The sequence below is a fragment of the Anopheles coustani genome, chromosome 3, assembly GCF_943734705.1.
Source record: "Anopheles coustani chromosome 3, idAnoCousDA_361_x.2, whole genome shotgun sequence".
NCBI classification, from domain to species: domain Eukaryota; kingdom Metazoa; phylum Arthropoda; class Insecta; order Diptera; family Culicidae; genus Anopheles; species Anopheles coustani.
In genome coordinates, this window is record NC_071288.1 from 47,335,364 (window position 1) to 47,350,508 (window position 15,145).

At 41.7% G+C, this 15,145-nt stretch overlaps 1 protein-coding gene across 2 annotated transcripts; it reads right to left on the minus strand.

Moving 5' to 3' along the window:
• Positions 1 to 407: 407 nt before the first annotated feature.
• LOC131258601 (vitellogenin-1) lies at positions 408 to 4,889 on the minus strand. 2 transcript variants are annotated; one of them, XM_058259955.1, is made up of 3 exons: positions 3,590 to 4,889; positions 3,212 to 3,526; positions 408 to 2,687 (listed from the first exon to the last, which is right to left on the minus strand). In XM_058259955.1, the coding sequence occupies exons 1-3, from the start codon at positions 4,299 to 4,301 to the stop codon at positions 2,197 to 2,199; spliced, it is 1,518 nt and encodes a 505-aa protein (XP_058115938.1). In that variant the 5' UTR covers positions 4,302 to 4,889; the 3' UTR covers positions 408 to 2,196. The 2 variants fall into 2 exon arrangements, with proteins under 2 accessions (XP_058115938.1, XP_058115937.1); XM_058259954.1 differs by having other exon boundaries at positions 3,212 to 4,889.
• Between the last annotated feature and the right edge of the window lie 10,256 nt (positions 4,890 to 15,145).

The window sequence follows — 15,145 nt, forward strand, 5'->3', positions numbered from 1 at the left end:
ATGTAGGAACCGATGTCAATCCAACCCAAAAGCAATACGAGCCATGGAAAGAATGAAGATTAGGAGAGGTTCTACTGCTATTGTCAGTACGCTTACTCATACGTATCGTCCAAGGCGGTGAACAGCCCGAACATCCGATGTGAGGCTTATTCAATAGCCGCTTCCCATCCAAGCATGCCATTCGCTCCACGTTTGTCACAAGCCGTCACATAGCCACCTGCGAGATGTAATTCACGTTTTTGTGTATCCATATTCTAATTCCAGTTTTGGAGTGTATCAACTCATATTGCTACGCAAATTTATGCGCCAATATTATTGAACTTCGTATTACAAAATATGCATTTGTACCATTGAGCTGTAAATAGCATAAGGTTATAAAAAAATTCCAAACGATTCTACTTTTATTTTCGAACATTTTATTTCGTATAGTTTCGGCAAACAACATAAACTTACAGCATTATTCTAACTAAATTACGCATTCGTGAGCACTACACCGGAGGAGACAAACTTGTTCATCAAATGTTAAGTGCCCGTAACGTCCACCATCGGTCTCTACCAAATACAAAGCCACCACTTCTCTACAGTCCTTTAATTACGACGCCAGAGTACAACGGGTCTTTTGCACTGCAATGTTTGTGCCATCCGCCCCCCCGCTCAATATAAGCGACAGTTAGCGTTACTCACGCAGAATGCATCAATTAGGCTGGTTATCCTTGCAGGGACTAAATTCAAAACTCCCTTCTTCCTTCATTTCGGCAAATTAGGCTTATCTAACCAGCTCGCCATGATGTTAATCGTCTTCCCCCGCTGATCTTTGTAGCAACTTCTCGTTTGTATAGCAATGTTGGTAATAGTAACTCAGCATTTGAAACGCCCCACCCCGCCTATTATATATACCTATAATGTGTCCCCTTTTTCCTGGTTAAACACGCACCCGGGCACCTGCCAAAAAAGTAATAATGCCCCGTCAAAATTCCTGGCGCCAGAAAATTCCCGCAACGGTGGGAGAAAACGATCGTTAAGATCACCGAACGCCCGATGGTATGGTGCCCTTTGATTCACCCTCTTTACTTGCCACGGAAATACGCCGTAGAGTCGAAAAAAAAACTAGTATCCGAGATCACAGAACAACAGCACATTAACTTCCCTTCTCCAGTTTAACTTTCCGATAAGCGCATCAGTAACTTTCGCCGGTTTGGACCGATCATAATCGCGTTACAGTGGTTTTCCCCCGGCCGTGGTTCAGCGTCCGTGTGCAGGAAACTCTTATACTATATATGATTTGTTGCGTGTTTTAAACCCGTTCATAATCTTAGTTTATTATCGAATCACATTCATCACCTTTGTCCCGGTAGGCCAGCAACAATATGCCCTCCAGGTTACGTTCAACAAGAGGGGATTTTTCACGCACGCGTGGCGTAATAGATTTTCCTTACTCCCGACTTGTAGAGAAAAGAGAAATCACATATCATTTGCATTGTCGCCTTGGTTTGCATGTTGTTTTTGTATATAAGTTTGTATAAGGTATACTATACTTACTATACTATTATTTCAGCTTTTCATGTCACATTACCATTCGCTTAATGTGTATATGTCCTCTCTCTTCTCATTTTTACACAAATAACTTTTCCCTCATCCTCACACTATGTAAATTTGCGTTTTGTGTTTTTCGATTGCATAGTTTTTGTGATTTTTATGATAAAACAATTTTTCCGTTTTTTTGTCTCATTTTCAAAAATTTTTCGAGCTTGGTTAAGCCATTTTTCACCATTTGGTACCACGTGTTTGAGATGGGAATTTATAGTTTACGCTTTACTAAACATTTTATTATTCAAATTTTGCTGATTTTGGTTTCGATTAAAACAAACAATAAGTAGATTGATTCAACCGTTACATCAACAGAGTACTGAATGTAAAACGACGTTGAACTCCATTTAATGACACGTCTTCCCGAGTGTTTGACGCTGATGGTAATGTTATCGATTAGAAAAATGATTCAAATAAAAGACCCTTTCTATCATTTCTCCTCTGTAAACCCTCAAATATTGAGGATTTGTGTTTTTGGTTAAGTCAAAGAACAAAGTATGAATTTTGGGTTTGGTGCTAAAATTGAGAACATTCAACCCTCCTTAAACACAAAAAATAAGAGCGAGTCATTTTGACTTCTGCAGCATACGAATTGAATCGAAGAGAATTCTATTCCACAGCCACAAATGGCCGGGGGGATAACGATAGATCCTCTCCACCGTTCAAAAGGGGTTGCTGCTCATCATCATCAACCACACTGTCCCGATCGTTTACCTCAACATCTTCTTCTCCGTTCGGGTGGAGATCTACTCCATTCGCCATTGATGCATCAGACCGCAGTGTAGTACTCATCTGGCCACTGTTCACCGTTGAAGGTGCTCTTCCCTCGGTGGCCATAGGTTCATCGTCATCGCTCATGCTGCTGGCACTACTACTGCTACTGCTACTACTGGAGCTGCTGCTGGAACTGGTGCTCGAGCTATCCGATTCGCTGTCTTCGCTGGTGCTACTATCGGCTGTCCCATGCTGCTCGATATCCATCAGATCTAACGCTGCTGCCCCTCGGAGTGATCCTCGATCCGGTGCGCAGTATGATGGAGATGATTTGGTGGATACTACCAGACCCATACGCTTCGCCTGGTCCAACTGGCGACGCAGTTCTACATGAGATAAAGAGTAAGTTAGAAAAAGGTATGGTTAACCATGTAGAACTACGACACATTCTTAAAACAACGAACATGGAAGTAGGCATTATTCTAGGTCAGGGGTCTCCAAACTACGGCCCGCCTGACCCTCTCTTCCTTGGGTAAAAGTGGTTGGGCATTCCACCCAATGCCCGCGTTAAAAAAAGTTTGGAGACCCCTGTTCTAGGTCATAGTACATAAACGTTCTCAAATAGGACGTTCAAATAATGTATCCCCTCCTTTTGGCTCAGACAACCTACATATATATTATATATATATATACATTATATATTATATTATCATATATATTATATATTAAATTATAATATATATTATATATTATATTATTATATATATTATATATTATTTCTAATAATTGATGCAATTCAAAAAAAAAACTAGAGTGAATTTATGAAGAAAAGGAGATCGCTAGTGAAATTAGGCTTTACTTTTGAAGTCTAGTATATTCATCATTTTTATCATAATGTGTTTTTACTCACCAGCATTCTCCTTCACAAGTTCACGCACTTGACTCTCCAAAATACTTTGCTTGTAAGTGGCAAATTCGTAATTTTGCGACCCACTGTATTCTACTAGTGCCAAAATATCGGCTGGCACGTTCGCTGACGACTCTTCCGCCACCTTGCTTATCGTACTAGCCATGGACGTATTACGGCGCAACACCTGTTCATAGTCGACCGCGAGCTTTATGTACTCCTGTATCAGCTCCGCGTGGCTGAGGCTCTCGATCTGTTCGCAACGCGCCTTCTCGTACACGTCGGAAAACTCCTTGGTGAGGAAATCCTCTTCGTCCTCTGGGAGTGAGTAAAAATAATTTTCTTCTGAATCTATAGAAAAACTAGAATCGCGCGTTCTACCTGACGGGGTCAGCACTTGTGGCATATGGTCCTCCATCAGAAAGCGGTTGGTGTTGTACGGTACGAGCGGTGGCTGATCGGACAGCAGAAATGGTGTCTTTCGGCGAGCCCCAAGTGCGTAGTGATGCTCCAGGCGCCGTTTATTATTCCCGGTACCGCTCTCCACTACTAACCCCGTGCGACCGGACTGTCCAGATGACTTCTGGTACTTCCACTGGGTCTTACTGTACGGTCGATTTGAACTGGATTTACCGCGCTGTGATTTTCCGCGGCGCCTTTTTCGTTTGCCACCGCCACCACCTCCTGCCCCACCGGTGCCACTGGTTTTGCCACCAGTAGCACTATTTGGTGTGCCACTATTTCTCTGATTGCTACTAAGGCTCCGGCTATCAGTTTGCGCACCCGTCGTAGTGGCGGTTTTGTTCGAATTCATCTTAGCAGCCATGTCAGTAAAACTGCTCAACGGACGACCATCTTCGTTCGAACCATCAGCGCCTCCATCATTTGCGACGGTCGTCGCTTGTACTAACTCAGCCGGCGCTACCTTGCCTGCCGCGATCGGCGAGTCAATTGTACGCCCATCGCGGACTGCTGTCGTCTCGCAGCCGCTGGCAGTCACCATTGCGATAGGATTGGAGAGTAGGTCGATTTCGCTTTGCTGCTGCGAAAAATGCGCATTTTCTACATGTTCCATGCCACTTTCAGCAGACATTTTGTACTATTACTATCGCTGAAATACTTCTCGAGTTGAAAAACTGTCTTTTACACCATAAGAGCCACACGCATTAAATAAAATCACTTGAAACCAGTGAAACATTCGATACTGTAGTACTCAACGCAGGATTCCGTTTTCCAATCGTCGCCATGTTCAGTATCTTGTGTCTTGCCTACACGCTCACTTGCCACCCCTTTCGCTCCAACGCAGTGCACCAACGAAGCGAGAAGAGTTCGAACGCTTGACGTAATGTATGCTATCACTTTCTTGTACCCTCGTAGATACTGCCACACAGGGTTGTACCAGCGCCCACTGATGTTCAAATGGTACTAAACCTTTTTTAACAAATTTAAATTTCTCTCACTATCCACTTGAATAACACTGCTATCACTGTTTGATTCACCCGTACTTCGGAATAAAGTAATAATATCAGCTGCAAAAAATCCCCTTCTTAGACTACACCACTGGTGCCTTCACTCGGCGCTACCCTCTTCCACCGAAGCGTACAGAAAATCTCATCCAAGAAAGTATACGATTCCTTCTTGGCCGTTTGAATGCGGGAGACCGTGCTCGTGCTTACTCGTCGAATCTTGCTAGCAGAATGCGATGGTCGGGTCGAGAGCGTTTCGTTCAAACTCCGCCGATACATCTCGCTTTTGTTTTCCTTCGCCCGGTCGACACACACTGACGGTACAGTCCATATGATTGTGCTACTCTCTTCTAGATGCTTTGCCTCTCGTTTACACTCATCATCGAACCGGGGCGCTTCTTCATGACGTCACAGTAGTTTCAGCAGTCGGCTGTATGATACGGCTCAGCTTGACCACATTACCTTCATTTTTTTTTATTCCTTGTTTTTCATTGCTTCACATACTTTATTCGTACTATTGTAGGGAAACGTGGGGAATTTTAAATCAGGTATTTGAATAATGTCAGAGTTTAAAAGTTCACTAATCGAAATTCGTTTATTATAACAGTATGATATGTTGATTGTATCGTCTGTAACTAACAATAAAAATAAAACTGTCCAATACTTTTCTACTTCCAAACAATGGTAAAAAGATACTAACGATTTAAATCATTTACAGCCATTTCGTTAGAGAAAATGATCTTACAGTTAAAGGATAATCTGGGCCAAATATTTTCAGGACTGAGGATTCAAACAAATATTTCATGCAATTTATTTTTCGTTTTCCATTAAAACTTTGTTATTTACAGTTTAGTACATAAACTAAATGTTATATTTTTCTTGTATATCAATCAGTTCCGAACAGTAATTGAAAACTGCTTTGTGTAGGTACGTGGTTCATAATGCATTACATTACCCTACCATAGGCAAAGTGTGCGTTCGGAACCGATGTACACCAATACAGCGCTTTAATGCCGTTGTTGGTTCCAATACCAGAGGCATGACGGTAATGGGCCCTCTCTTGCACGGGTATTGCAAGGTGACATGATATTACGGAATGCCTGGATGATCAGACCCAAAAATACTTCAATAATAGTACAAATATACATTATAGTTGAAAACAACACTTTAGACAATTTTTATGCCCGTAAAATATCTTGAATGGGTTGCAAAAGTTATTTATTTTAGTCAAATTATTTATGAAACATTTAGAAAAGGTGATATTATGATTCTTTCCGTAGGAGATAATAATCATTTTTCGATTTAACTTAAAAACTGTATTAGTGTTATGATTCTTGCTAGGAGAAAATATGCGATTGACTATTACTAAAAATAATCTAATTCTCTGAGATTAAATGATGCAAAAATTATATAAATACAACAAATTAATCTATGCAACCCACGTCGTTCCTCTGGGTGGATTGAACCGGGTTCAGTATGACACAATTTCACCAACACTCCTGTTCACGTCGAAATAGCTGCGTTTTTTTCAAGATAAACATGATTCCGCCGTGTGCCATACATGGGTACGTAAATCAACCACCAATGCAGAGTGCATGGTGTGGCAAGCAAGGCAATTGTAAAGAAAAGTTCTAAGGACAAGAGCAAGATAAAGGTCTATTTTGAATGGTACTGTAGAAGGATTTCTTGTACTGGAGGTAAGAAAAAAGTCTGCCGATTGGCCTCCACTGAGCTGACAAAAAATTAAATATTCGTCCCTCTTGCTTACCCATCGTATGAATGTTCTATTCATTAAATCCTTCTTCACCCCACCCACCCCAAACCAGTGCGCACTTAGATCAGCCCAATTGTCACTCAATGCACCTTTTGTTTAGTTGTTTTTTATTTTTTTCTTGATCGGCGGTTTGCATGTTTTTTTTTCATGGAACGTATTTCAAGGCAACACTTTCGCTACCTCTGTTTACCCTCTCCGCTTCCTGCAACACTTCTTCGCGAACGACGATGCGTGCTTCTTCTGACGCGTCGTGGAGTCACTACGTTGGAGCGCGAGAGCAAGCGAGATAGACATGGAAAAACAAATTGTTGGTGGATGAAGTATGGGTAAGATGGTGGAAGGGAAAAACGCCAGCTTTAACGTAGGCAGCGCGAAAAAGACTAAACAAAAGGCCCGAAGGACTAAGGCAAACGCGTACGGGAGCGAGCAGGAACGCGAATGCGAAAAGAAGAGATCCAAAAACCTTTCTGCAGGAGGGAGAGAAAGAGAAGCAAAGGCAAGGTTGGCATGAGCATCGCCGAAAACAGCTAAACTGAGCGAGCGAACGAGAAGGGTGTTACAAAAGTTCCCTTTGGAGGGAGCAGGGCGCCCTTGCATAGGTTTCCGATTCAAAATAGACCGTTGCTTGGATGGTTGCTTTGGTGGTTTTTTGTTATTTCTGATTAATTTTCTACCCCTTCTCAACGAACCCCATATATGCCGTTTCTAGCTGGCTCGCTCCAAACCCCCTAGCACCAAGCTACCATACAACGACATGTATTTGCAAACTTTACTGCATGTGCGGTAAGATTCCTTTTGTAGAATCATCCCATCTCCGAATGCACGGTCGACCGGTTCACCGGATCGTGAATGCGTATCGTGCCGAAACTAGAACTGCCCCCAAATAGGCTGTTCAAATCACGAGCTCCCCACCGCAAGGCATACGTCACAGTCCCTTAGTTGGCGATAGGGGTAGAAAAATAAATCAATCGTTTTACGCGACGTGTTAGTCAAGCGACAACTGCGGTTGGTTTCACTCCGGATCAAACGCGCGGTTCCGCGAGACTTGAATCGCTATGCCAGGTATAGGAAGATAAGATCGGATGTATGGCGAACACATTCGTTGCATGCTATGATTAAGATACAGACGAGAGAGATGATCCTCGTGCATCAACGTATAGCGATCGATGAATTTGAACATTGATCTTTGTTTAGTAAAGTCACTAAGAGATGAACGAAATAAGAAAACTTCACTCTAACGATTCTTTTCAGCGTTAACACTTTGTTGACAGAGCGCGTTGAATATTTTTTTCCATTACGACATTCAGGTACATTTCGCCTCCAAAGAAATTCCAAACGTTGATCTGTGTTTAAAATTTTACGAAAATTGTTTGGCATGCCAGTAATCCTTATTTTGTATTTTTCGGTCAATTTTTATTGATGCTTGGGAGCCAAACATACTTTTCTTTTGAATTTATGTGGCATACGTTTTGGTTCTAAATTTTAATTGGTTCTAAATTGTACATATTCAACTCAGACGAAATTTTCAGCGGCAGAAATGTGTATGTCATAGGTACGAATGCCACGAAACAGGTTAATCAACGCTGGACTGTCGTAGTATCTTTTGTAGAACCAGCTGCGGTCACCTCGCCACCCGGGTGTGGCGGATGCACCGGAGTTCTCGCGGGTCTCTGATGCGTTTAGTGTCCGCTTATCTCCCTCCACCTCTTTTCGGTTCAATGTTACTTTTCAGTCTCGCATGTGTTTCTGTACTTATCATCGACTGACGACATTCTCGTGAGTTTTACCTCTCGTGACGCGTGTATGATGTCACGAGACGGAGGGGACTGGCGTCTTGGCAGCATTGTGGGGAGGGTACGGGAGGAAGCGTATGTTGTTAGCTGAAAACGCGTGACCAAGGAAGGCATACAGCTGGGGCAAGTTGTGGCTTCACTTGTTACCGGCACGTTCGTGTCGTATCGCCTATGGGATGGAGTGTGGAGCTATCTCTCGATTCGCTTACGCACGAATAAGAACATCTTTTCTAAAGTAAACTATGTAATGTAGGGATTTCAAGATCGGCTTGTTAAACACTGGAAATGATATTAATTATAGAATGTGTATGTGATGTAAAGTACATCCGTACAAGAAATACTCAAATAGGATACATGGAAAAAATAGAAAGATAAATAAAATCAGTCATTTTGAGTACATCAATTTTTGTACTATAGTAGAAAATAAGCAAAACTATTTTTCGAGGAAAACATTCGTTGTATGCCTAGCGCGGTTTTAACTTTCTAGTCCATTGCGGGCGCAATGTATAGCAGCCGTTTGTCTATCGCTACACCATTTAGCAAATCAAGCGCGAGTCAGAAAATAAACCAGTATGTGAACGCTAGTGAAGAGAAAAACAATCGCTGCATGGTTGACGATTTGCTCGGTTCGATTCACATTTTTCCGTCGTTGGTTTGTTTTCGGTTCGCGACGGTTGCTTTGTTGTGCTAGCCGTTGGGCCTCATCTTCCCGGCGCCATTCGGTTTGTCTTGCTTTAAAATGAGGGACTATTTCATCTCAATTGCCACCGAATATATATCAAACACCGTGTAATCGTATTATTGTTACTACTGCAAAGTTTTAAATATCTCGTTCGTATCTGCAAGATACTTAACTAGGTTCCAGTTGAAAATCGAAAAAATTACTATCATTTTACTAGTTTTACTAGAAAAAGATTTCAAGCGACTGAAACCTTTTCAATTTCTACGGAAATAAATATTGATTTGTTTTTATTTAAAAAACCCAGTTTCATCCAGTCACTTAAAGGTGCATTCAATTTAACCTGCTTCAATGTTTAGCTGACAATTTCGGATGCCACTGTTCGCTCGTGCGGAAAAGCCGTCGTTACCATAAACAGAAGTAAGCGGAGAATTTCCTCAACAAACGACAACGGAAGGAATAGGTTAATTGGATGCAAAAGAAGAAAATACCAAAAATATAATAAAAAGCATTGAACGAGTACAGCGCTAGATGTTGTAATAGGAGGATTGGTCCGTAGCTTAGAAGATACGAAAAGAAATAAAGAAAAGAAGATGATGATGCCGAGCTGCGAGGTAGGAGGGTGAAGTTAAACATTCAAACAAGATAGCTCGATGTTGAGTTGTTTATGCCAGTTTATCCTCTCCACTAGAGGTTTTGTACTTTTAAGTTAAATTTGGAGCATACGACCTGTTATTGCGAATTTTGTATATTTATCACAACGATTTCCATTGGTTTTATAAACGCAATCTTACTTAAGAATTAGTAATCTTGTTTTGGAATCTATGCATAATTTCTTATTATATGTTAACCTTTATCATCTAATCTCTTTGTCGCACATCAGAGATGTTTGAAGATATAGTCCCGTGCCAAAAAAAGGTACATAATCATTCACAACATAACCTGCGCCTAAACGACTCTCAAGTGCGTCGACACCCTCAACTTGCGTATCTTTTGTCGCAAAATAAATATGCTACGGTAGCTGATATAAACCAGTGGGCGACAACCTGTAAAATATAAACTGGAGGTATAATGAACGATACTTGGCAAAAAATATTAGACACAATTAGCAAAAATCTATCTTCTCTAGTGACAAAGAGGTATGTGTCGGAAAAAAGATTTTAAACGGTTTCGATTGAGTAGTTACTAAACCAAGTCCTGTTCAAATAATTTAAAATATATTTTTTTGTGTAATTTATCAAAATTTACATACCCAATTTTATCTCTACTTTACTCAATGTTACTCTTTCTATAAAGTAATTGAAACTCTACAATTCGTAATTTTTTTATTTTTGCCAACACCACTTACGACGCACTGATTTAATTACCTCCTGTTTGTGCCTTATCTGGGGTATGACTTGGTAAGGTGGTATCTTTCCCCTTCCTTACTTTCCGGGTTACCTTTTTTATGGCTGGTTCATAGACTTTTTTTTCGTATTGGATCTTTACCAAGACAACTCGACCACTAAGCCACCGGCGCTACGCACGATTGCGTCGTCATCAGTCGCCGTTTCGGTTGGTCGCAACAGGAGAAAGGTAATAAAATCGTGATGATCTTGTAAGATGTTAATAAAATAGTGTCGTGCCTTATGAATCTTTATCCGAGATTCATTCATATGAATCTATCACATTAGATTCATACATATTGATTCAGGAATCTTTTGGGGTTCATATCTTAAAACATTAACGAGTCTTTCGAAACCTTAATGATACTTCCTGCATCTTTCATGAATCTTTCACGAATTTGCATGATTCTTTCATTGACGTGGATCAAGCAGCCAAAAACAAAGGGAATGGTATCTCTCACCTTTTTTCCCATTTTGGTAGTCTATTTTTTTTGCTCTTTTAAAATAAATTACTCTTTGGAATTCATGAATCTCTCATTTAAAGATTCGTGAATTTAAAAAACTAAGCAGAGGACCATTCAGAATCATGAATCTGAATCGGAATCACTCAACTTTATAATAAACGTTGATGAATAACACAAACAATTGCTGGGGCTTTTTGTATAAACTTGCTTATCCAATAGTGATCAAATAACTAGTAAGACTTTTACTTGCTCAATCAATAGACAAGTAAGGACTAAATTAATTAAAACGTATTACAAAACAAATCGATAATGTTATCAACTCTAGACAAATCTATCTGAGGTTACACTTCTCCACAGTCAGCTGCTTTACATAAGCTTATAAATGTTTGTTTGCAAACAAAGAGGCAAATATTATTAGCTGCATCAGCGCAGTGATGCACAAAGTGCATAGATAAGGGTGACCCTATCGGGTTGAACAAAGATCGATGATCGTGATAAACAGTTCGATCTATCGAATGGAAAGGTATAGAAAAAAGGAATGGGGCGTTGATAATCGTGGCTACAATTTAGGAAAACATTCCTTCGATTGATATGTTAAAAAATTACTATCTCTAGAAGCATCCACCAGAGGGCCGAGAGTGCAACTGCCGTTTGGGATTGATATACGGCGATTTCAGTATTATCTCTACTACATTTGTTGGCCATTTTCAACCCAGAAACTGCATCTCTTTCAACACATCCGTTTTGCGCTTGTGAGTGCTTCTCGTACGGAGCGGTTGCGCTTTGCACTTGCATCTACTCGTCTGCGGACGGATCAAAGCCGGATCGTGGCAATGAGTTTTTGTTTGTGTTTCATAAGGATTGTGCATTACATCGTCCCGGGTATGGCTCGGGAAACGAGAACAAAACAACTATGGACGGTGCTGGCGGGGGATGTGGTTTGTTTTGAGGTGTTGTGCGCTTTAGTCTTCATAGCATCTTGTTTCTAAAATGTTGAGTTTTAAAACGCACAATGTCTACACAGGTATTGTGTGTTCTGCCTGTGAGACTGCAAGCTTATGCAACGGGAATGGGTCCGCAGATCAAAAGTACAGTTGTAACACAAGTATCAAAGGATTTTACAATAAACAACTTATCGGTTGGATCACGCAGTAAGAATACGAGTTCTTAATAGTGAGGGAAGGCATTATTCCATCGATGATTGCATACCCTCAAAATGTTGAATCATTCGCTTTACTACTGAGTCTGACTCATGGGCCATCATTATTTACTGCCTTTTTCCTTTAATACTATACATTTGCTCCGATAAAAATTGCTGCCAAATGCGTTCGCCATTCTTCGGGAATGATAATTTTGATGATTTTTAACGTAGTTTTATTTCAAGGAAACATTCAGATCAAATCAACAGTTTGGTGTAATTTTTCGATTCCATTGTTGAACACAAATCTTAAGAGATATTTCTCGGCTAAAGAAGCAATCAGCTCTAAAGCTTATAACGAACAGGAAAGAGAACAGCACAACGAAGCCTACAACGAACAGGAAAGAGTACATATTGAGCTGGTGGAAAAGCGAAGCTTTCCAACTGTCCACCACAGACGCTTTTAGTGGTTGCGAAAATTCGATAGTGTACGCGCGTTGTACAGCGCAATAAACTGCATTCAGCCACGAAAGTAAGTTCGGAACAAAGTACATACGTATGTGGAGGGTACCCTATGTGCATGGAAGGATAATCAGGAAACCATAACGAATAAGAATTAGGTCAGACATGGCGTGCCAAGAAGGCGTACATGCAACAGTCGAACCATTTCATTTCGTACTATTCTCCCGTTTCGAACGTCTCTCTAGCCATTCCTGCAGGTTACATCAATGCATGGTTCACGGTTGGCGATGGCAGAGTCGCGACCATGGCGCGCCGGGGTGGGGATGGCAATTTTCAAGGGTAAAAAGTCATTTTCCACCGGGCGTGACCGGGCTGTCGCGTATCGGTGAAGCTGGCAAACACAGGGATGCGAGTTGCGCTACGGTGGAAGCTGAACTGTGAAGCTGTGGGCCGACACTAAGGCACTCTCGAGAAAACTTTTCGCATGATTAATTATCTTTTCCTATCGACCGTCGGTCGGTCGGACGGTGGACGGGTATCGTTTGGAGTTTGCAAACATTCACGCCCCGCGTGCGCACTACCCACCCCCGGCAAGGAAAGGAAAACGGCAAATGATTCACCGAGAAAAGGGAAAGCACTGAAAGTCGAGGTGTGAAAAAAGACGGAAAAGTATCAAAGCGATAAAACAAAGGATGGAGGAAATCCACCAAAACCACCGACCGACGACAAACTTTCCGTGTGGTGGCCAAAGGACGTTAAAACAGATCATTAAACGTTCCTACGAATCACGTGGCCCCGAAGGTGTGCAAAGGTTAAGTCAGTGTGGCCTTACGAACCTTAAGGCTTCAGTTTAGAGTTTGTGTGTGAAACAGGTTTCGAAGAAATCTGCGCCGGGAAACATCACTGACAAACACTAAGTAACTCTAGAATTAAGTTGTAAAAGAGATTTAAAGGGTTTCTTTGGGCGTAACTATCACTAGTATGTTTGTTCCGAATCATGGAAACTTTCTAATCACAAATCTTCCCGAATAATCTAGTTGACCATGAAGAGGCTTCCGAGGGGACTGCCGCATCCAACCGGACCTCTTGTGCGTTGCTGTGGATACGAAGCCGCCAGCTAGGATGAAGTATTTAACATCCGTCCCCTCTCGATGCGCTCATCCGATGGTTATGCTGTAAACAAACGGTTCGTGAAGACGTGCTGGGCAATAGCAATAAAAATAAACATTTATCCAAAGCCGTGAACCGACGGAACAGAATGCGAACCAAACTATGGATTTACTTTTTTTCTCGATGGACATTTCGTAGCTGTGTACTGCTTGCTCGTAATAATTCGTTCGTTGCGAAATTTGGATATGATGTCAAATTTGAAATGGGCGGGAATATAGTGGGTCTAACTTTCAATGTTTACTGCGTTTACTAGATTTGAACAAAACAATTATAATTAAGAAAATTTAGAATCGAAGTGTAGTTGATGTAATCTTTTAGCAGCGTTTTATCTAACCTGGACAATGGATTACTCCCATCCGTTGCAAACTACGCTGAACAAGTCAGCGCTGAAAGCAGTAAAAATGTATATGAAAAAACCAGAACCTGAGCCGGTCTGCCTTTAAGATTGTAATCGTTATTCGAGCTTTTGCTCTAATCGTCGCTGGTTTCATTGTAGTACGCGAGCCGATGTCAGGAAATTTGTCGGAACTGTTCAGACATTATCCATGTTTCCAAGTGGCCGGAACCGTAATCTCGGTACCATTCGATAAAGTGACTTTTATTGGCGTTACTTCTCCGCCAAACGGCGCGACTTCTGGACAGCAAGGGGCAAGGCTTTTACCTCCTCCTCTACCACTTTCAAGCCGCTACAAGCGATCGAGATAATTGGAGGCTCCCGCACCGATTAGTTGCTCTCAGCTCAGACTTACCCAGTGTTCTCTGGATGGACATTTACGATTGATTTTAACACAAACGTAACTGGTACAGGGAGGTACTAAAAGGATTGAAGGTTTCTCAATTGGGTCCATGACTTCTCCTGCAATGCAAGAACATTCCAAACCAGACTGATGAGGGTGGTAAGCGTAGAAGAAACTAATCTTGCAGTAAAATCGTTTTACATAAAATTATATTTATAATTCTTGCCTCCTTGACTCCACTTCGGCATGAATATCGAAGCGAGGCATTGATCCGGCCAAGATGCATCTTTCCGTGATCCCCGGTGTGGTAATAAAGTGCCCTTTTTTTACGCCGCGCGTTTTACCATCGCCCACACGCTCCGTACCTCCCGGCTGTTGGTCGGGGCGTATTTCGCATTAATGTTTCTATTTCGGTCGTAGCGTGGTCTCCTGCAAGCCACACGTGAGGCCAGTGCATGCGGTCGCGTTCGTTGTGCCCATATGCAATTGATTATATGCCCTATTCGCGACGGAAAATCGGCAACAACGGCAACAGGAATATGTTCCTTTGGTTGGCACTGCGTTGGCCGTCGGTTGGAATGGTGAGCTACCAACGGTGTGTGAAGTGGTCTTTCAAAGAGCTGGAGAAAAATTACACTCTAGCGAGAGACCTTCGCGGGCATCTTGGGAGAATGGTACGAGGTATGGATTCTTGACGCAGGTTTCGACAAGAAACCTGTGAAGGTTAATCTGGTGGAGAAAAATTACCTCCAGCATGAGACCTTTGTAACAACATGCAACGATAACTCGAGTTATCGATTCTTAACGGAGGATTCGACAATCTTGGGTTAGACAGGAGTAGTAAGGAATTCACCTTCTTTGTGTGGCAA

Excerpts from the sequence above, each read along its gene's own strand:
- LOC131258601 (XM_058259954.1), bottom strand. The coding sequence starts at position 4,301 with ATGTCTGCTGAAAGTGGCATGGAACATGTAGAAAATGCGCATTTTTCG. Across the intron at positions 2,688-3,211 it reads ACTTGTGAAGGAGAATGCTG|AACTGCGTCGCCAGTTGGAC; the intron begins GTGAGTAAAAAC and ends TATCTCATGTAG.